Raw genomic sequence first — 22,826 nt, 5'->3', positions numbered from 1 at the left:
CTTCGGTGTCTTCAAAGAATACTCAACCGCCTTCCGGAAACTTAATGAACCTTGTTCCGTTTATGTTGCTGAGCTAACAGCAATCAACTTCGCATTGGGGTTGATTTTCGACATACCCACTAGAGTGATGCAAAATTTGAAATTTTCGCTCCACAATACTTAAACAATTCCAAATCGGATCCTGACTAACCTCTCAAAATTTGAACCCATTTGGTGAGAAACTGAGATGGCACAAACCATTTGAAGTTTGTATGGGAATTACTATGGTAAAACCAATATTTTTGTTCATGTCTATCTAATAATTCACCCTATCGATCTGCTTCAAAAGCTTTCAACTGTACTTGTAGGAAATTTTCCCAGCTACAACTTTTCTGAAGACCACTTTTTGATTAAATGCAAGGATCGAAAGTTATCAATAGTTCAATGCGCTGATGCCTTATGATCATGCTCAATCAACTGCTCAGCAGGCAACATTGGTGTTTCTGGGGCGTTGAATAGGACACAAACATCATGGCTACTATGTCACACTGCAAAATACAGTGTTGCCTACAGAGCAGCTGCTTGATCATGTCATAAGTTTACCAATCTCTTAGTTAATTAATAACTTTTTCCTGTCTCGTTGTACATAGAAATAATCTTCAGCAAAGTTGTAGCTGAGAAAATTTTCTATAAGAATGGCTATCGAACTGCTTCGCAGCTCAATATGGAAAAAGACTAGACGGAAATGAACAAAAAGTTGAGATTTCCCATAGTAATTTACATGTAAACTTCAAATGGCTTGTGCGAAGTCTGTTTCTAACCAAATGAGTTGTAACTTTGGGAGCCATTTAAGCACTGTGGAGCGAAACAGTCAAATTTTGCATCAGTCTAATGCCCACAGACAATTACTTCATCTTCTTGGATAGTCTCAGTTCGATATATGCTCGACTTTTTTTTTTTGCTTATTAATTTATTTGATAAGACTCAATCGAATTATCTTTACAGAGCCACGGATCCTTGTTCGCCATACGGGGGGCAGAGCGCTTCCATTGCAGCAATTGACGCAAAACGTAGTCACACTCATCACGAAACGGTTGCTTTCCAAAGTTGACGACGCATCAACCAAAATAACTGCTGATGAAGAACAATGAGCAGGACCACACAATGGTTGCTGCCGAGTAAAGAGACGATCGCGTGACACACATCGAGAGTGGCCTGCTTCTGTCGACAGCCGAGTGAACACTGATGTGATCGACCTGCCCTCCTGAAATCCATACGCCGCTTTCCAGAGCGCCAGTAATTGTAATATAAACACTTAGAAATAACTAATTTTACACGTGAGGGAATCCGCCTTTGACATAAAAGATGAGACGTAAACAAACATGGCATGTAATATTAAGCGCTCCAAGACTGAAAAGTTCCTTGCTCGATGAAAAGTACGTTTGATTGAGCTATATTTCACGTCTGTTATGACTCAAATTTATGTCAAAATTGACGCTCGTAAATGTCACTCTCAGAGCACCTAAATTTACATGATTTTTTCTAGGTGTGCAGGAATGTATAATCATAGAGGTAACTCTAAGACCAGAAGGTCCCGAAGAAAAGTGCTCAACTTTTCGGCTCAGCTCTGGTACTATCTTCGGTCCCAAGCTAGTCGATGCACCCCTCGAAACATAGGAAAATCCACGAACCTCTCATTTTATCTATCTGACTTTCATAGCGAATCAAAAAAAACATAGTGTAGTACTAGACTTTCGACCAGAATGGGGTACGTTAATCGTTTGCTTAGGAACAATAGGTTAGTCAAGTACTGAGCCAATTTAAAATCGTTAGTTTCCACCGGTTGGTATAACTGCATCTACACGCAAATCAGTTACCTCTAAAACATTAACGCAATTCAGTTGCAATAAAACTTATAAATACTAACAGGGAAGAGCTCCATTCATAAAGAACCATCAGTTCGTTTTGTTAGCCATTGATATATAAATACTCTCGCCAGCGAGAGCTGAACCCTGACACTCACCTTAATAAGCCAAACTCCTGATCTCTGTTCTTTCCCACCATACCCTTTTCACTGTCATCGTTCACATATAAGAATCGGGAACCAATCATAACGAAAAACGAAGAGTTACAGAAGAATAGCCGCCATTTATTTATGCAGAAATCGAGACCATCAGATGCAACAAGGCGGAACAACCAAACGTAAACAATGGCATTAAACCAAATATATTATATTAACAATATGATCCACTTTTTCGCTTAGCTGGCGAACCAAATTTTTAGCGATGAAAGCACCTTTGTGACCAAAAAGGCTACCAATGTATTTGTTTATCGTCACGAGGGGTAAACCAAATGAAAATTTGTGTAATATTTCTAATGAATGTATTTCGGCATATTATTTTATTTGATGACAACAGTGACATGTCAGACAATTTTTAAAGTAATATAAACAATGTAATTAATGAAAATAATGTGACTCTTACTTTTGTAATAAGTGCTATATTCGCACCCCTCGATTGTAATTGAATGATTGTTGCTGACCTTATTCAACGCTAGATGGTGCGTGAAGCAATATTTTGCGGGTCGCCATTACAATATTAAATATTATTTTGGCAAAGGCATGAATGGATCATATTGTTAATATGATATATTTGATTAAACGTAAATTTCTCGAGAATTAAAACACACCCAACACAGTTAGCAATGCCATTCGATATAGGAAGTTCGCCCAATCAGAAGCTACCGTTAGATTGTTTGAATTTGTTTTGATTCTCGAGAAATTTACATTTAAAGCCATTGTTTAAGTTTGGTTGTTCCGCCTATTTCATATGTTGTTGTAGAAATATGAATCTCCAACAGATACCGGCATCCAGGATAACTTGAATTGTGACTGGCCAACTGGAACATGCTAAAACTCCTAGAATTTTCCTGAAGATCTCCGAATGTTTCGTAAGATTATTTGAACTTCCTCTAGATTCACTTGATTTCTCTGAAGTTCAGTCACATTTAACAGTTCACTCAAATTTTAATAATTGCCCAGACACTAATGGAATTGCTCTAAGGTCCTCTGATCCTGCCTGAAGCTCTTGAAACTTCTCTAGAACTCTTAAAATTCTCTTGAAGCTCATTGTACTGCTCCGGACTTACAGGAGTAGCCCTAAGAATTCCTACGCTTCATTGATAACCTCTGAACTTCGGTGGAATTCTCAAATATTTTATATATTTTCACATCTCTAATGTTTTCTAGACTATAGTAATGAGTAAGAATCACACAGGGATGAATTGTCTAGCATACAGTAGATAAAACACTGTTAGTCCTTTTAACGAGAGCTAGCACTACACACGAGCGTTTTCTCAGTGACTTTTATATAAACACATTTGTTTGTTTTTGTTTCAATTTGGAAAATGTTTTATTCTACATGTCTGGTCTAGTGTATACACAAAAATTAAATAAACGAAAGAAAATGGACGTTTCTAGTCTAAAATAATGTGAACAGAAAATAAGACTATCCTAAAAGTAGGGTGATACTTAAACATCAGACATTCACAAACAGGTAGGTTTATCTGCTTCGAAGTTGTCACACAGCCAATATACCGCTATCTCTCTAATTACCGATGTAGCTCAGTTGGACCGGCAGGATCACGAGACCATGGGCGGCGCCGTACAGCATAATGCCCAGATACATCCTAAAGTAGCACACCTGGAAGATCTTTCTCTGGGCGAACCCTAGCACCAGGATTCCCCCGAACTTGGCGAGCGTGATGCCGGAGAACACCGAGCTGCCCATTTTGGTCAGTGCATTGGGTCTCCTCCAGCGAAACGAAAAAAAAACTATGCACCAAATGGGAGCAGAACTCCACACTGATACCGACTGCCATCACCAGATTCACCAGCGAAACGGCATTCAGCGAGATGCTCCAGTGGTACATCAGCCCACCGATGTTGATGATAATCATTGTGATCGTTATAACGACCACCACCGACGAATGGATGTTGAAGCCCATCAGCTGGAATATCACGATAAAGATTGCCAGCACCGAAATGCCCATGCTCTTGAGCGTGTCCGGCCGCATGGTCAAATACTGTTCGTAGAACACGTAGAACACCGAATACGGGAATACTTCAACCTCTTGAATTTCCGCTTCACTTCGCCCCTCCAGCCGCAACTTGACTTGGATGGTGCTGGTAATGTTGGCGGAAACTTTCCGAGAGGAATGCAACGCCTCATAGTAATCGGACGACGTCTTCAGGATGGTGTGATATGCCATAAAGTAGGAAGCACCAACCTCGCTGTTCTTACTGATGTTACTATTTTCATAGCCCCTCCAAGCATCAATAATTTAACTTAACCGTATTTACAAATCTTTCCCATTCATCTTCAAGATGGACGTTTTAAGTATACTTTGGTGCAATAAGACCACTGAAAAAAGCGCATGGGTGTCGTAGATTATTAGGAAATATTTTCAAAAAGAGGGTAAACTAAATCATGTTATTACTGTGCTAGAAAATTTGGCATGAATTCTCCGGCTATTGGACTGAAATTAATGGAGCTTCAATCATCTTCCCTGAAATTCCCCCCACTCGTGAAACTGTCCTGTAGCTTTCGGAACTTCTTTTAAAATTTTCCCGCATTTTCCTGTCCTTCATGAAACTTTCTTGTAGTTCTCGGATCTCCACTAAAATTGTCTGGACTTCTATGACGTTCCGGAATGTTCTCTGGACTCCTGTGCTCTCTAAGACTTCCTGAAAGTTCATAACTTCCCTGTAGTTCTTTGAACTTCCCTGAAATTTTCCGAACATCTTTAAGGTTCCCATAATTTTTTTGAAACTAAAACGAAATAATTTAGGGGAATTTACGTATTCTCGCAACCTAAGCAGCGACCTTCTTTCTATAGCCTTTTTCTCTAAGGAACGCACACATATGCAGTATTGGTTTCTTTACAATCTTTTGCTGTCAGCTGCTCTAACAATTTCAGTCGAAAGAATTGTCAAAAACTGTTTTGAAACGCTTTTACAAAGCTCCAATCTTCTCTAGTGAGAGCGAGTATTGTCGGCAACCAGTTTTTCTTCGGCAACCGTTCCATTTGAACTGCATGTAAATCTGCTGTTCTATTATCGGCAACTCGAAATCAGCTACAATTTGTATTGCGTGTGTTTCATTTCAAGAAAACCTTGCTAGATTGCTTTTTCTCAGTGGTAAAAATATAGTCAAATTGAAGCTGAAAGCATAAAGAATCGTTTGCATGCATTCAGCGAAGTGTTTTCGTAAGAAAATCCAGTGAAAATAGTGTTTCAATTTGGGTTGCCGAAAATAGTCTGTCATGCCGAAGCCGTCATTTCCCCTATGTAGTTTTAAGTATTTCAGTTAAGTTCTCTTAATTTTCCTGAAATTAATTTATTTTCTAGTGTTTTATACAAAAAGTATCAATGTTCCGTCATATTGGATCTTCAAGTGATCTTCGGAAGTGGCACATTTCATTCAGGCTCTTTGGAACTACATGTGGTGAAATATGAAATGCACCTTTTAAAGTCATACATGAAATCTGCCTCGACTAACCCTGGGAGAACGCGCCCTAGGCCTCACTGAATCAAAGGGCAGGGTGAATGTAAAAGCACAGACAAACAGACATAACACTCGCAAGTTGTTCATCGAACAAGAATTTAACGATTAATTTAAAAGTATCGTAGTTGGCAGTATTGCCACCTGTTAGCGTTAGCGTTGCGTTAGCGTTGTTATGATATACTTCGTAGATTGGATACTAGCGACACTCACGTCTCTTCTGAAATTCTCAGTTAGACTACTTTCAGGAATAATGCTGGGGAATAAACATTGGTTCCAATCTAAATAAGAGTAACAGAAGCATGACTGTCGATATTCCCGGCCACGCCCATCTTTACCATAACTAGGGATATGGAAGGAAATGTTGATGTAGTACTTACTTAACGAGAGGCCACCGACTTAGCGACACCCTCATAAGTGTTACGGAGTTGGAGGGTTGGGTAGGGTATTCGGTTAGGATTCACCTCAAGTTGGCGATGCAACCAAAAGTATGTATTGTTTATTTGTTGTTTATTTAATCTCTCGATAGCTGGCTATCGAAAGAACATATTCATTTTGTTTAGTGATCATGAATTTTAAGAGTCATGACGGAGAGCTTTTGATTAAACCCATGATTTTCTGCTCATTAAGCAAAAACGATCCCTCCAGGGTCATCGCGCATCTCAGAACCATAACGCTTCGCGACAATACAGGACTACGTTTTCACTTGATATGCAAATAGTTTCCGAGGTTAATGTTCAATATCAAATATACAAATGATGGTGGCGATTTATTGTGCTGTGGAAGAGCTTGGAGTTAAATCCATGATTTTCTGCTCAGTAAGCAAAATCGATCCCTAAAAGGTCATCGATCATCTCATAATCCACAGCCCTTCGCGTCAAAGTACGAATATATGGATGAACTATCTATTATTTACGATAATTACATGAAATAAATAAAATATAAACTACAAACAAAACGTGACAACTAAAATCTCAAAAAAGATATTCTCACACATAGATTTCACGCAACCAGGAATCGCAAAACAAATAGACGCTATAATGATACTCTGCACATGTTAGACACAAGAAGAGGCCAAAAAGCAAGCGTCCGACACACAAAAGCCGCCAGATCCACTTGCAGTCACAATCATAACGAATCATAAAACCGCCGACTGCAACACTCTGAAAGCGAAATTGACAGGCTCTATGCGTCAAACACCCGCCACCCAATGTCCCGCATCCAGCAACACAAATCTCCATTACAACATCTAACGAATTCAAAACTCCGAAAATCACTCATCTATAGCTGGTGAGTGGAAGCAACCCTGAATGCAACCATTCTTCATGATACACTTTTTCTGTCTATCTTTCTATTAGGCCTGTGGACATGCGATAGCTTCGAAACTTCTAACCAAATTGAAAAAAATTTCAGATCACGAAAAAAAAAAACTTGAAAAAAAACTTTCAAAGGTAATTACAAGTAAAATAAATATTAATTATTTTACGCAAAAACGAGCAAGTAATATTAAATCTCTTGTATCGTATGCTAATGCTAATTGACTGTAACAAAAATAATATGCTTAAATAAAATAAAATATTAATAAAGTTATATGCAAAATTTACTAGAAAATCTTTATTGGTGAGAAGTTTATAATAAGCCCTCCCAGTTCCTCTGTATACAGAACAAATCTGATACTGTAATCAGAATTGCTCAGTCTGCATGAAGCAGCCGATTTCATCAAGGAGTTGGCAGTATTGCCACCTGTGGCGCGCATAGTCAATTCTCTTGCGTTTGACGTTTACACTCTACCGCCATCTGGTCAGCGTAGTACCCACCACAGTTGTGGCAGGTGCCATGTAATAAAAATCAAAATGTAAAAAATTGTACATTAATTGAAATTTTTCAAACATCATCGAATTACCCCTTGACGCATGAAGCGTTCGCAAAAAGTTCACTCACCGAAATGTTCATTAGATGGTAAATGAGTTCTCTGTACCATTTCGGGCGCCAAAGCGTAATTCGATAGCCAAACGAATAGTCTAAGCAAACCACGCGTAAACGCACGGACATCGACCTGCACAATTCTGCTTTCAGGATTTGTTGACCCGTCCCATCCTTTCATGCACTTCGGGTGGGAAGCAAATTGGCATATGCGTTAACTTGATAGAAGGAGAATGCTTTCCTTCGTATGTTTTACAAAAAACTAGTATGCGTGAAAGCGATTTTTTGAACTTCGTGAAAATCAACTTCGTTGATTTCACGTAATTTCCGGCGACGAAGATTGTAATTCTTGCGCCTAATCTGAGGACCTTCAGACTTGATTCTTTCACTTTATTCTGGTTTGTGGAAGAGGCGAGAGCGGTCCGAGTTTCAGTTATCGCGCCGTGGTGTGAATTTAAAGGTGAATTAGTAAACGTGAAATTGTCTTTAAGTTTGTTAATTTAGATTTTCTTTATAAATTCCCTCGATTAGCTCGTTAGTTTTCGAAATTAAAGCAGAATGTGCTTAGTGCGTTAGTTCGGCGGTTAGGAGTGTGCGAAGGTGTTTTGAAATCGAGGTAATTTTGTGTCCATAACTTTGTTCAGTGGGCAGATGTTGAATGCCACGCGACGGAATTTCTCTTTGGCAGATTTGTGGCAAGTTGCGAAGCTCGTCACACCACCCACATCAGTCAGCGACCGTTTTCGACCCCATTTTCCAGCTTCGAAGAACACCCGGTGGTACCAGAGGCCGGCAAAGGGCAGCAAAAAGGTTTCCGCGCCCTAGGCACAGCGAGCAGCAACCCACTGGTTTCGAACCGGTGACCTCTTTCTCCATCGGCAACCACTTTCCGCAGTTTCCCGTCGACGGTGAAGACCATCGATGCGACGGCCGTACCCCGTCTAGGTAGAAGACCACAACTCAGCGTGTGAGGCGTAGCTGGAAAACGACATCGGCTATGTGCAGTCCCCAGTAGCATAGTTTCGGAGTCCGTAGGAGTATCGCGTGTGGTACACGTGGGTCCAACCGGCATCATCGAGCAACCGCCAATTCCTCCACGCAAGTAAAGGGTGTCCACGATGAAATTGCCACACTATGAAATTGCTCTAACTTTTTAACCGTTGGGTAGAATTTAATGAAAATTTGGGTGGATTTAGTTCATAGTGCATTATTTACATCCTGCAAGTTTTAAAGTCCTGTGATCAAAACTCGCGGAAATGGAGTCGAAAGATCAGCTCGTGTGTGATAAAATCTTGCGCATTCATCACGAAAACAGGGATCTCTCGCATCGTTCCATCGCTAAAACGTTGGGAATCGCGAATTCCACGGTGTCGCGAGTGATTAAGCGGTTCGAGGAACGGTTGACCACCGATCGGAAGCCCAGAAGTGAAGGAAAAAGTATTCCGTACAACACCAAAAATCACAACCGCGTAGTTGGGGCCTTCAACCGAAATCCGAACGCCTCCGTTAGGGATGTGGCTAAGAAGCTGCACCTAAGCCGAAGTTTTGTCCAGAAGGCCAAAACTAAGGCTGGGCTTCGAACGTTCAAGGTACAAAAGGCCCCTAATCGCGACGAGAAGCAGAACATGTCCGCCAAAACCCGTGCCAGGAAGTTGTACCTCAACATGCTGACGAAAGTTGAATGCTGCATCATGGACGACAAAACATATGTGAAGGCCGACTTCAAACAGATCCCCGGCAACCTGTTTTTCACGGCCAAGGATAAGTTCAGCGTTCCGGAGCAAGTCCGCACTCAGAAGATGTCCAAATTTGCGAAGAAATTCCTGGTTTGGCAAGCCATCTGCACGTGCGGGAAGCGGAGTGCACCTTTCGTGACCCAGGACACGATGAACGGACAGGTGTACATAAAAGAGTGCCTCCAGAAGCGGCTGCTTCCTCTCCTGAAGGCCCACAACGTCCCAACAATCTTATGGCCGGATTTGGCCTCATGCCACTACTCCAAGGACGTGCTGAAGTGGTATGCGGACAATAAGGTCAATTTCGTGCCGAAAATGTTCAACCCTCCCAACACTCCGGAGCTCCGCCCCATCGAGAAGTACTGGGCGATTATGAAGCAGCACCTTCTTAAACGACCCAAGGTAGTGAAGACAGTCGAGGAACTGAAAAAAAGTATGGGTTTACATGCAAAAAACGGTTGATTCACAGGTTGTGCAGAATCTTATGGCCGGGGTTAAGGCCAAGGTGCGGGCATTTGCGTATGGACTGTAAATAAAATACGAGTAAAATGGTAAAATGAAGTTTAATAGTTATTTCTCAATCCCTGAAAATTTGATGGCAATCGGATGAAAACTCGAATTTTGCGAATCAATTTTGTGTGTGGCAATTTCATCGTGGACACTCTTTAGCGAGTCAAAACGTGAGTAACATGCATGTTAACAAAATTCCCATGCACATGGTGAGTTAAAGCCTCTAGCATAGCATAACCGCTAGCGTGGCCGCTGTTTGTTCAGCCGTTACCTGTTCCGATCCGCACAAGCACTAAATAAATACCGCCAGAAGAAGAAAGAAGAAAAGGATAGCTAACTAGAGGGAATGAATTTGATATAGGCCTAGAATAATAAATTGTCGATAACGTAGGAGTACGAAAATAAACCATGATGAACAAGAGGTAGTTTGAATATGAATAGGATGTGTTTTCAATAAACCAACACACTACAGATAAAAAGTTTTTGTTCATCATTTCCCAAAGTGATCTAGAAAAGCAAATGTAAGGCTTTATCACGTTTCCGGTCGTTTTCTTTTGAAGTTTTTGCAGAGTTTTACTGGGGAAGTTGGCCCCGAAACCAACCAGGATATTTCTCTATTAGAACGGGATCCGTTCGAAGTGTTGTGTCAAGCCTGCCCGTGAAGATAAAATCCGCGAGAGCAATTCATCGGTGGCAGAACGACCTACCATAGGTCGTGGGCATTCCCGTCCTTACCGTAATCGATCAACAGCCAACTTGCTTCCCGTTCATTCATTTGGGAAAAACAGAACCTTCCCTGAAAGGTCTCATACGGTCGGGCAACCCTAGTCTCGGTAGATGGTCTCCCTCGGGAGTGGCGCTTAAGCCATTTTTACTAAAAACGGGAAACTCGTAAGGCTGTCGGGTTACACAGTGTACTCAACAGATGGCGGTAATGTTTTAGCGACGATGTTTTACATTGATAAATATTCAATGTGTTATGTCTGTTGGTCTGTGGAAAATGAAATTCTTCGATGCAATCGGTGTAAATATTTACATTATTTGACGAATCTGACGAATGACAGCAGTAGATCTCTTTTCTTCATTCAAATTGTTTTCAATAATCAAACGTCATGATTACCTGGGTTTTGTCAAATAAGGTAAATATTTCCATTGCTTGCACCAAAGAATGCTGTTTTTTTTTTAAACTGATTGTCATGTCTAAAAATCGTAATATTCCGTTGAGGTCCTGGAAAATTCAAATAATTTTCTTTTAATCAATAATTGATTATTTTCCTGTAGTCCTGTATGGCAAACGCCCTGCTAGATGATTTCATCCTTCATCGTGATTCATTTCGCTCCCGCTCACATTGTTTCCAGTATATACAATTCCTCGCTCCTTTGGTAGATACCTAATGGGGTGTTTACATCTGTGCGGATTTACTCGCGCTAGTGTACTAGCCAACTAGCACGAATTTCAGTTGCTCCTGAAAGTTCATGCTGGTAGACGCTGATGCCCTGTTTACATTATGCTAGAGGACTTTTCTGCTAGCAGCTAGCTCATTAGCGCAAGTGAAAAAGCATAAGTGTAAACACCCCATAAATGATACACGCGTTGCTGGCTGTGGTGGCTATGGCAATTCATGCTCGCAGCGAGTCACTTTTCCTCACCGCTATTTCGTCGAACGCATTGCAAAGCTGAAGCTAATACCGATTTCGAGTGTACGATTCCCCCTCTCTACCAAAACGGAGCACACGGCGGCGCAACAACGGTTATTCATTGTGCACAATCATATTCCATATACCTACTCTGCGATTGTACCATACCATCAGCTCACCCTACCGTTAAAGCTGGAGAGGCCAGCAGTCAAATTAAGCTACACGGCAAACGCCAAAAGCCATAGCAGAGTGCACCCGATCAGGAAAAGCATTCGACCTCTAGGTTGCGCGAATGTGTCGTCTGAGTTTATCGGTCTTGCTTGGTCGCGTCGCCATCGTCGGTCGTGGTCATGTGCTTTTCGGTAGGGCACACCGTGTACGGTTCAGTAGCACCATGTGTGACGCACATTTGAACTGAATCCCCTCTGAACTGAACCAGTATCGTGCATTGTTCTATTCTCTGTGTGTCACCTTAATACAAACACCAACACTACCGCCATGCTGAGTTCTGATCAGAATGCGAGCATTTTCCACACACTGCTACTAGCGGTAATTACATACAGCCACCATTGCAAGCTTCCCATGCTTGAATGTATTTGTGCAATCCGAACGAATTTTCCTCTCTCGCAACCAAATCTCTCAGCTTTTCCGCCATGGCAATCGGAACCTTATGGAATCGCGCTTCTTTCGTTGTGTGGTATCCGTTCACACGTTGTTTCGCGTGTAGGTATATCTCTACTATCAATTTAATTTATAAACATTTCAAAACAAAACAAAAAAAAATAAACGGAGAGATAGAGGAAAAGCTAGAGCGAAGGACCAACTGTCAAGAAATGGATAAACTCAGCATTGGGTTCAGTTTTTCATGGGCTGATTTTTTTCCACGACAATAGGGTTGTGAAAAGCGATCACTTCGAAAATTCAGGAGCCACAATTTCATGCACAAAACTACAAAAGCAGCTGAAATGTGTGCCCTAGAAAATTTAAAATATAGATCAACAGTGTATCAAGCCTCCTCAACGCGATCATAGAAAATTTAATATTTTCTACAACTTACAAGTTAAAAGATTGGGAGAGACAACTAGGGTATAGATTTGAATCCATTTTATGTTCCAGTCGCTAGTAGGTCGATTCTCATGTAAGGGAGAACCGAGGGGAGAACAGCCCATAATGCACCCCTGGGGTAAAATGCCCACTTATAGAAAAACAGCGATAACTTTTCCTCAGATGCATTTTCCGGGTAACGGTTTGTGATTGTTTTCAACTGGAGGTTTAACAAATAATTCTTGATCATAAAATCATGTATTGACCCTACTGATTCCTTAAAAAAATTGCATTTTGTGCAAAACAGGACACAGTTGTTAAAATCATCGACTGTAAATTACAAAAAAAAATTAAAAAATTTACGTTTCGTATATTTTTTAGATATTTTACTTGATGAATCACAGTTTAACATTCTATTGAGATTTTGAGACCTTATTTCTGATGTAACATAAAGAAATAATCATTTGAAATACCGCATCCCTTTGCATTATCTACTTGCAGGGGTTATGGTTTGTTTACCATGGGGTGCATTTTACCCCAATGTTGTGGTGCGTTTTGGCCATTGTTGTCGTGCGTCTTGTCCCAATGTTGTGGTGCATATTGCATCATGAATCAGGCGTTTTGCCCCGCTATCATTTTGGAAGCAATTTAAAAAATACCTTGAAAGCCATGGAAAATCATCCTTTTGTGGTTCTAAATCACTCGATCTTTGTAGAAAACATGGTAATGAACCAAACGCCATTACTTTCTTCTTGATTTTAGCTTCCATTCGCCAACCATTGACGATTTTGCTTAAAGGGTGCGTTTTGCACCATCCTACCCTATATGTTTTGACGTAGGACTACGTCTGTGATTTCTATATGGGAGTACGCTTTGTGAAAACCGAAAATGGAACATGTAACAAAATTATGAAAGATTTTCAACTTTAATAACTCAGCTGCCCCTGGACCAATTTCAATAATTTTATCACCAATCGATCATAAGTATTTCACACGCATCAATAGCAATACTTTCGACTGATTATTTTCAACAGGAAACTATTGGAAAAGTTGTAATGCCAAATATAAATAAGAATAAAAAGAGATAATTTTATCACTGTTTTCATGAAATAAACGTTCTTCCCAAACCCAGTCGTCATAATCGCATGCCACTTGGTTGCACATCATTCTGCTTTAACCTAAAAAGATATAAAAGAGCGCTGCTGTCTACCCTCAACTCATTTTCGCGGCATTTCGGACGGCGTGGTAACCAGGCAGTAAAAGCAGCAATAGCAGCAGTAGGGAGGTGGTGGCAGGTTAGGTAGTCCACTCTTCTACCCAGCAAGCAACAATGACTGGTCGTGGCAAAGGAGGAAAAGGTCTTGGTAAAGAAGCCGCCAAGCGTCATCGCAAGGTTATTCGTGATAAGCGCCATCCGTCGTCTGGTTCGCCGTGGCGGTGTCAAACGTATCTCCGGTCTGATCTACGAGGTGTGTTGAAGGTGTTCCTAGAAAATGAGATCCGTTATGCTGTCACCTACACTGAAAAGCCCCGTAACGTGGGTAGATCACCTTTTCGTGGTACGTTACGGGATGTAAGATCTACCACCGATTCCTAGTCCTGACTACTTCAAACTACGTGAACAGGATGTTTCAGTAATCCAAGGAACACATCTTAGTCCTTGTTACTTTCTATGCCTTGTTGATAGTGACAAAACTCGGCTTTGTCTACCGAGGATGATCTTGAAACAAGAGTTAGTTGTCTTCATCTATGTGATTCCTAATCTTCTCTTCGTTGTTCCCTAGTTTGAAGTGGTTAAGACTAGGGTTCTGATGCATGGTCATTATCGGTGTCATACCTTAAATTTGTTGCTAAGGAATCCAATTTTGACTGACAAAGGGGCGCGCCTTTGGAGAGTGTTTCAACACTCCGAAGGGTATAAATAGCAGGACCTTTCAATTAGAGTCGGATCCTTGCAATAAATGCAAGAGTGGCAACTGTAAAAAAAATCGAATACTTCATCATTTCTCAGTTGTGATGGAGTAATACGACATGCACTAAACTAAGGACACGGGATATGCTACAATAGATCAATTTACTGGTCGCAGTAGTGTTAGGTCCCGAACAGAGAAAAAAAAAACAACACTCCAAACGTAAGCGGCCATGGATATCATCTACACTTTGAAGCGACAGAGACGCACTCTGGCAACAAAACGGCCCTTTTCAGGGCCAACAAGCTTATTACAGTAAAGAGTTGGAATAGAATTTATATGTGCCTGTTTATCCATATTCAGAACCACACGTCCCCAACGACCACACAAAATCTCCTCCAAAGTTGAAATTTTGTAACCAAGCTTGGAGGCAGGGGTGCAAGTGATTTTGATCGATTCTCTTCATGTTTCGTTAAAAACTCGTTAATTCAGTGCCTACATTTCAAAGGGACGTAATTGCTTTTGTAAACAATGACTTTAGCCGTCGATTTCTCGCGAATGAAACCTTACCTCTCCAAAATAACAATGCTAGCTGGTAGAGGAAACATTCCTCTACCTGCTGGTGTCATTATTTTTCATGAGTAAGCTTTTATTCGCGAGAAATCGACGGCTAAAGCCATTGTTTACAAATGCAATTACGCCCCTTTGAAATGTTGGCACTCAATTGCTCTTTGCTTTCAAGGTATTGACATTGACAAACTACACAAAAGGAGCACTTGATAGCAAACTACTCATGATGGGAGGCGTCTGTGCAGCTTACCGGCATGTGCAAAAATAAAGGCAATCAAAATTTTATTTTGTGATTGTTTCCCAAACACAGACATCATATTGAAACACCATCGTGGTTGTGCATTGTAGCATTATCTGTAATTTCCAATTGGTACAGTAAGTGCTTCAGTGTTTACACTTCGCGTTGGATAGAGTTAATATTAGAAGTGAAACAAGTGTTTATTGAAAAATTCTGTTCAAATCTTCAAAATGTCTCAACACATGGCTGCTAAATATCTCCGCGATTATCGGAAGCGCGTGAGAGACCAGGAGACAGGAAAACCTGCGAATCAGACACGAAACGTTGCTGAACGCGTTTGAATGTATTGAACCAACAAGAAAGCGGCCAAAGGTAATCCCAATTTTAAAAATTTGAATAATGAATTGTTCATTTCATAAGTTTCTATATCATTAATTTTGTTATATATGAGAATGGAGCTTTTTTGTATTAAATGTGTACATAACTTCTGTATGAACTGTTAATATTGATTTAACATGGATAATGTTCAACATGAACTACAGGAGCGAATGAAGAACCTGTGAAGAAGAACAAAAAGAAGACAGACGTCCTGTCTTGTCTTAGGTTGAAAGTCGCCAGTAATCCAAGCACCCCGTCAAACGTCTCGTTAGACATCGTTGGATCTAACATTCGAACAGTGTATTGTCAGTTTATTTTGTACTACAGTTTTCCCCAATGCCCAACCAAACCGTCCACCATCACCAACTGGACCGGGAATACAAGAACTCACTTGGTCTTCTGAAGGAGCAAATCCCTTCGGTTCGTGATCCCAATGAAATCGCAATCTGTGCCAAATGGATTCAACGTTTCAACCAAGTCCATTCCTCGGAAAAGCCTTACCGGAACAAGTTGATGGAGCTCTTGATCGGCCAGCTGGCCAAGGACAACCTAAACTATCCGTTCATATTTCTCAACAATCTGGATAAGCCTTTGTCGCTTGTGGATCAAGAAGTGCGACAGTTGTTTTTCAGCAGTGGAGAGGAAGGAGGCGATTTGGAGGATATTCTTTTGAATATGAAACAGTTGTTGGTTGATGCCGAAACGATGAATATTCGGGTTGAAGAGGATTTGGAATCGATCCGGAGTGAAACTTTGGCGATTAAACAAGTAGAGTCGCGTAGCTTGGATTACAGTTTGTTATTATGTGATGAGCTCAGGCGCTTGCTCACTGATGAGATTCCTAAAGTGGTTGCTGTCCCGAATCGGCAGATCGTATACGTCGATGGATTGAAACAAGCGGATTTGAATTGGATTCTGCTGTCGGTTGAAGCAATTCGACAAACAGTGATAGCCAAATTACCAGTTATTCCGGAAAACGCTTCAAAAGCAGTGCAGACCCACAGAGATTGGAAATTGGATAATTTGGAAGCTTACTACGAGCGAAAGTTTGCTCGGCTTTATACGGATTCCTTACTGAAGGAGCGCGCACAACAGATCAAATTGAAATCGGAGAAAGGAGGAAGTCAGATAGACCAATCACGAAAGTTTGAAAGACGGTTTCGAAGAAAAATCGGTCAACAAACAACTTGATGATAATAGTTAGATGATTCAATAAATGTTCTATACTCAACCGTGTGTCAGTTTCGTCACTTTATCTCGTAGAACATGACAGAAGGTTCTATCCTCTATGATCGATTATCTTAAAACTCTGAACATGGTCCCTCCGGTAAATTGTGTAACGGCAAACTTGCAATGTTTGAAAAATCATAGTTCAGCCATTTATTGACGAATTTCAAATCAAAGTTTCGCCATTTGAAACTAAATACTTTACAGGTCCAGGTGTGGGAGCTGCTGCCTTGGCGTCGGGTAGCATTGGTACGGAAAACAAAATCGACGGAAAACAAGATCAACGGAAAACAAATCGAGAAAAAAAAAATGAATTTACCCTTCGAGGCTTATTAAGGATGTCACTTCACTGTGGAAACTTGTCACTTGTCGTGGTGAAGTGATTCCCATTTGATTTGTACAGCTATCACGGCTCTTATTCTGAGTATCACTTCCTTATCACCGTGTAGTGACACCCGTAATAAGGCCCGAAATGAAGTTGATGAACAGCAGATAAACAAATAAACAGGTCATATATATGCGTGATGCTGAGAAATTGCCAATATAAGTGCGGACACTACTTAGATTGAGGAGAAGACGTAAATTTTCCTATAAATTAACCCAACTGAGATTTTGACGTAGAATTACGTCTTTCGGCAACATATTGGGGGTGCAATTTCAAAAAACCAAAATTGACCGCATTACGAAAAGTGGTCAGGTTTTGACCACATACAACTCTATCCATATTGGATGGATTTTAATTCTAAACAAGTCAATCGATTATAAATTTTGTTACAAATCTGCTAAATCAAACACTTTATTGATATTCAATAGGTCACTACTCAAAATTACACAAAGGTTCAACTGTTGCAATAGTGATCAAAATAATCACCGATTGCCTGCAAACAGTGCATTCCCTAACACAGATTTCAAAATCGAATTCGATCCTGTCTCACTGAACGGTGCTTATTCAATCACCGTGTGTGGTGGTGTCCGGTCGGTCGTCAGCAGCAGTAGCAGCTGCAGTGCTTTCGGTGCGTAGCGTTGGACATTGTATACAACGAAAGGCTGCCCACAAGCAGCGAGCTGCAGCTCACATGAGCGTCCATTCACCGAAAAAGAAAGAAGGAACATCACCGATACTGATCGGGATCCATCTTCGTGAGTCGTTTCAAACAACATACAGTTCGCCATCCTCATCCATTTTGAACACCCAAATAGCTCAGCATTGCTAAACCATCACGACAAAACGATCCTTTTCAGGGCGACCATAAATATGATAAAGAGTATTTTTTGGACATTTGTCAAGGTCATCAATCGGATGTCACTTCCCATATGTTTAAAAATAGCATACCATATATGTTTAAAGCAACATTGGCAGTGCAAATTTTTAATTCCTTAATAGAACACCGAAGACAAATTTCCACAGCATTTTTCTAAACTGACTTCCAAGATTCCAACCCATCGGTCCTTTTCATGACCACAAATGACTGATAAAAGAGTTAACTAAAGAGTAAGAGCTTGTAGCCAATACATCCCAGCAAACCACTAAGCCATGAAAAACGGCACTAATTCATTTATATAGTCATATAAAGAACATAGTTCACAGTGCCACAGTATTGTATTTGAGTCATACCGAAAAACCACTTTTGGCGGATTATTCGGCTGATATATCGCCTACCCCCCCCCCCTTTTACCCGCACCTATGAAGTGATGTCAAAACAATTCAGAGGCGAAAAGAATGGCAAGAAAAAAAGAGTTTTGTTTTTGCTTGGCTTTTTTCACTTAACTTTTTCTCTTTCTTTCTCATTTCAACTGATCACACCGCATTGTTCTGCGCATCTCTATCTTATTCTCGTCCAATTTTACTGCAGTCCTCCCATCAATGGATTTTTTTTTGCTGCACACCTGGTCCAGGCTCGAACTTGCATTGATTTGATTGTGGTTGCGTTTTCCCGGTGCGTTTACCGTGTGATCCATCGCGTCAGTTGGAGTTCGGATTGCTCTGTGTCGTTTTTAAATCGATAGGTAAGTTTAGTTGACATTAATTTATTTTGATTTTCAAAATATTATTCAAGTTTGTTTCTTTCCTCAGTGATGTCTGGTAAAAAATCAAAACCAACTAACGACACAGCTGCAGCATTGCTAGAAGCCATTTAGCAGGAAGGAACGGATAGCCTTGAAAAACCAGAGATTCAAAATTCATCCACGCAGACGGAGCCGGATGAGTCTGCCGGAGGAAACGATAGCATCAAAACGAAGCTGGAAAAATGCTTATTGTTGTTGTCGCATGTAAACACAAAAGTGGATGCGTTGGCCTCTATGCAATGCCAGCAAGGGAAAACAACGTCCAACGTGGCAGATCTTGAAAGCTTGGAGGACAGTTGCCGCGATGAGGGTTTTGTGAAGGCAACGGTTGCATCAATTGGAGGAATCCTTGGCCATCACCGTTATACAGGGAATGGAGCAACAGAGAGCCTTCAAATTATTGACTATTTTTTTAGTCGTCATTTCCTGCTCAAATGTTCGTGGACGGGTACTAGTCGCACTTCCGGCAAAGGTGAGACTAAGATACAAAAAATCCCGTTTATGAAGTTTGACAAAACGATCAACTTGTTCTACCAAACGTAGTGTATTCCGAACCAACCCAAGCCACATTGCAAGTTTTATAGAGGTTTTAAAGCATTCTACAAGTCTAAATCATGGTCTACAGAACCCTCATAAAACCACAATTGTTACTTGGGAAACTATACGCTTTCTGATTGCAAAATCTTTTTACATCGGTGCTTGAAAAATGCAAAGCAAAGGTTCACTGAAGAAAATCGGTTTCACGAAAGCGGAAGCGATTGGAGAATGCTGAAGCCAGAACTGAAGATCATCCTGGGGAAGAAAGAAAAGAGAATGGCAGCAGCACGGATGAGATTGTTGGCGAAGGACCACCGGAAAAAAACTGCCGGAAGTGCGACGTGGCAGATCGAAGTTTTGGAAAATTATGAGGAATTTGCCAGCGAGATGTTTAAAATTGAACAGTTACGTCATTGTACGCTGAAGTTTTACGGATTTTTTTTTTAACAATATAAAAATGATCTTCTAAACAGAAGCTCAAATGGAACGAATTTATATTGCGATCTTTATAAAATAAAACATGTAAAAATGATATTATCGTATGATGCAGTAGTACAAAAACACATTTAGCGGCGCCGGTGGTGTAGTGGTAAGCGTGATTACCTCTCACCCCAGCAGGCCTAGGTTCAATCCCAGTCGGCGCCACCAGGATGTTCTGAGGCATAACATCTCACGCCTTCCTTCGGAAGGGAAGTAAAGCCGTTGGTCCCCGGTTCATGAGTTGATGGGTCGATAGGTAGGGTCCAGGTGTGGGAGCTGCCTTCCTGGCGTCAGTAGCATTGGTGCTCAGCACGGAAAACAAGATCGACGGAAAACAAATCAAGGAAAAAAAATATACAAAAACACATTATTCACGAATTTGTATTGCAACTAATTTGCAAAAGATGTCATTAAATGGATAAACTTTACATGGGTTGAAATCATTACGTGATTTTGTTCTGAAATTATAAAATACATCCGACGAAAATGGACTTTGAATATGAGGTTCAAAATGTTTTAGTTCTGAGCCAGCCAACCGTTTTCATTCGCAAAATTCATTGCCACAACTGTTTTATCTTTTGATAGAAACCATTAATCTTTAAAATTTCTTGTTAATGTGAATCCTTCATGTAATATACAACACATAAAATTTGCATTATCAGTTTTTGAAGGTTGTTTCATAATAGGATATGATCGATCAATCTGGCTTTTGCAAAATGGGTCCTGATTTTTCTCAGAAATTCTGTTTACTATTTGATTCAAAGGCAATCGCCCAGACCGAAACATCTTTTTGGTTTGATACAAATGGTTTTCAAATGGATATGAAGATATTTTTGGCAAAGGACCAAATCTTTTAACCTCATCTACAATGTGGACTAGGTTATGTGTGTTACTTGTAATGATACGGAAATGCTTGCTGCAATTTTCAATAAATTTTATAAAAAGGTTCTGAGCAACAGGTAGATATTTTTATAGTATTCGTTCGAGCAAATTGTGACGGCATAGAACAAGTTAATGAAATTTTCGTATTGTTGCTTATCAACAACATATTTGAGTAGTGCTATCCCTATATAATTTAGAAATGAGGCACATTCTGATGCCTTCCAATGGCAAAGAAAACGCAATCCTCGCACTTTGCGATGTATTTCTGATGGCAACCTTATGTTGCTTAATATGGTGTCTATGCGTTCGGTGGTGTTTTTTTGAACACCTTGTGTGGTTGGCCTTCTTTATAAATTTTCAACAGTTTTTTTTGTAATTCCTAAATGTAACAGATGCAGCGAGTCTGACACAATTATCTCTTCAACCATGTCAATAGGCAAACGGCGAAGAGGCGTTGCGACGAATATCTGTTTAAGTTTTCCATTTTCTCGAACTTTGTAAACTTGATGATGTTCACCATATGATCTGTTACGATATCCTTCATCTGTTCGTTTTGAGGCATTTGTGACAGGAAAAATATTTACTGGCAGATCATTAGAACGTTCTCCAACAGTGATGCATTTCAAGCATCCATGAAACGAAGTAAAGTTCACTGAACCTGCAAGTAAGAAATGATGACCCTTACATTTAGATAATCAATTTGAGTAATTACCTTTGATAAATGCCCTTGCGGGGGAATCACAGATAAATGCTCTGATTTTGACTGATAACAGATTGTTGTTGATAGAGATTCCGGATTTCAAAATTGGTTCAGCTTCATCCACGAACAGCTTCAGGAATTCTTCAACAAATTTAAGTTTGCTTTTACCATGGAATATGCCTATGATCATTGGCTTCATTTCTGGTAAATCGAAAATATTCATCAAAATTGGCCATACTTGATCGGTGCCGTTTTTGTATAGCGGTAGCCCGTCTATGTTTAAGTTAATAGAAATACATCGTGACTGATTGAGATCCCAAAACACTCGACGTAGACATGCATCTGTAATTTAGGATTTTAAAAAGTGTTAGTGAAGTTTTAAGCAAAAAAGGACATATTTTACCTAATCCCTGATGCCCATACTGGCCACCTTCAATTTTGACTAGATCTGGTTCTTTATGATGGGTTCCAAGCAACCTACGTGGATCTGTGGGTAGCGTTCGATCTACGATATATAACCGATTTAGCAATGGTTTTAAAGCAGCGTGAGGGATTTTGTATTCCAAGCTCCAATTTTGAATGAAAGAGGCTAAACTCAGAGTATTATTGGTATCATCCTCTTGAGAATTTGATGCTTCTTCTGTACTATAATCCAGTGTTGGTTCAAAGACCTCTTCAACATCCAGCTCGTAGTTAGAGTATTTGTCATACACTTCTGCTTCAACATTATCGTTTCGATTACTCTCGACGGTTGCATACACCTGTTCAATTTTTTTATCCTTCAGGCTCGATTCCGTAGCGAAGCTGTAACTATTCGATGGCTTACAATTATTATTCAACTCTAAACGTTTGTACTTTGATAACTGTCGTCTGTAACTTCCACTTTTAAGGAACTTTTGCCAAATCTCACTTCCATCCATTCTATATTTGTTTTGATTGGAAATGTTTGTTTTTGTTAAATGTTAAAGAATGTCAGCTTTAAAACGAATATGGTGACAACCGTATTCGGCTTATAGCAATAGGGCTAATAATCTCTATAAAAAAAAGCGTTAAATACCGATACATGGTCTAGTTTATTGCTTGAGGTTCGTAGTGCCTACAAGCATTAGAAAAACTGATACACAGCTTATAGGCTTTGAAAAGCCGTTATATGTTAAATTTAACGCTTATTACAGTGCTTACTGGTTTCCTGGGATATCGTCCAGGATTGGCGTATACTACATGAGCACCTCACAACAGAACTCTCAAATTGCTTCCAAATTTCAACCTATCGATTTTTTCATTGATAACGAGTTAAGAAATCAATTTAATATATGCTTTACTTTTTCTGTGATACCAAAACTACCTTTCGTAATCCTACGTCAAATCTACGGTCGTGTCTTGGATACAACCTCTTACTTCTTTTTTTTTTTTTGGTATTTTCATCATTCTCGAATTGCTGCCAAAC

General features: G+C 40.2%; 2 protein-coding genes and 2 pseudogenes across 2 annotated transcripts; 2 read left to right on the top strand and 2 right to left on the bottom strand.

Annotated features, from left to right (window-relative positions):
• Positions 1–3,447: 3,447 nt before the first annotated feature.
• Positions 3,448–10,484, bottom strand: LOC135706366 (NPC intracellular cholesterol transporter 1-like; annotated as a pseudogene).
• A 5,305-nt stretch (positions 10,485–15,789) lies between these two features.
• On the top strand, positions 15,790–16,677 carry LOC135706365 (uncharacterized). The gene has a single exon (XM_065227980.1). It carries the CDS (start codon positions 15,823–15,825, stop codon positions 16,675–16,677), a length of 855 nt encoding a protein of 284 aa, XP_065084052.1. The 5' UTR covers positions 15,790–15,822.
• Positions 16,678–16,801: 124 nt separating this feature from the next.
• On the top strand, positions 16,802–19,688 carry LOC135706364 (uncharacterized; annotated as a pseudogene).
• A 1,338-nt stretch (positions 19,689–21,026) lies between these two features.
• Positions 21,027–22,299, bottom strand: LOC135706363 (uncharacterized). The gene is made up of 3 exons (XM_065227978.1): positions 21,783–22,299; positions 21,392–21,721; positions 21,027–21,337 (listed from the first exon to the last, which is right to left on the bottom strand). The coding sequence occupies exons 1-3, from the start codon at positions 22,297–22,299 to the stop codon at positions 21,027–21,029; spliced, it is 1,158 nt and encodes a 385-aa protein (XP_065084050.1).
• Positions 22,300–22,826: the final 527 nt, after the last annotated feature.

This window comes from Ochlerotatus camptorhynchus, unplaced genomic scaffold, assembly GCF_037179485.1.
Source record: "Ochlerotatus camptorhynchus isolate MF236.1 unplaced genomic scaffold, CSIRO-AGI_Acam_v1.1 ptg000277l, whole genome shotgun sequence".
NCBI lineage: Eukaryota > Metazoa > Arthropoda > Insecta > Diptera > Culicidae > Ochlerotatus > Ochlerotatus camptorhynchus.
The sequence above is the reverse complement of the archived record's forward strand: the minus strand, read 5'-3'. Positions and strand labels throughout refer to the sequence as shown.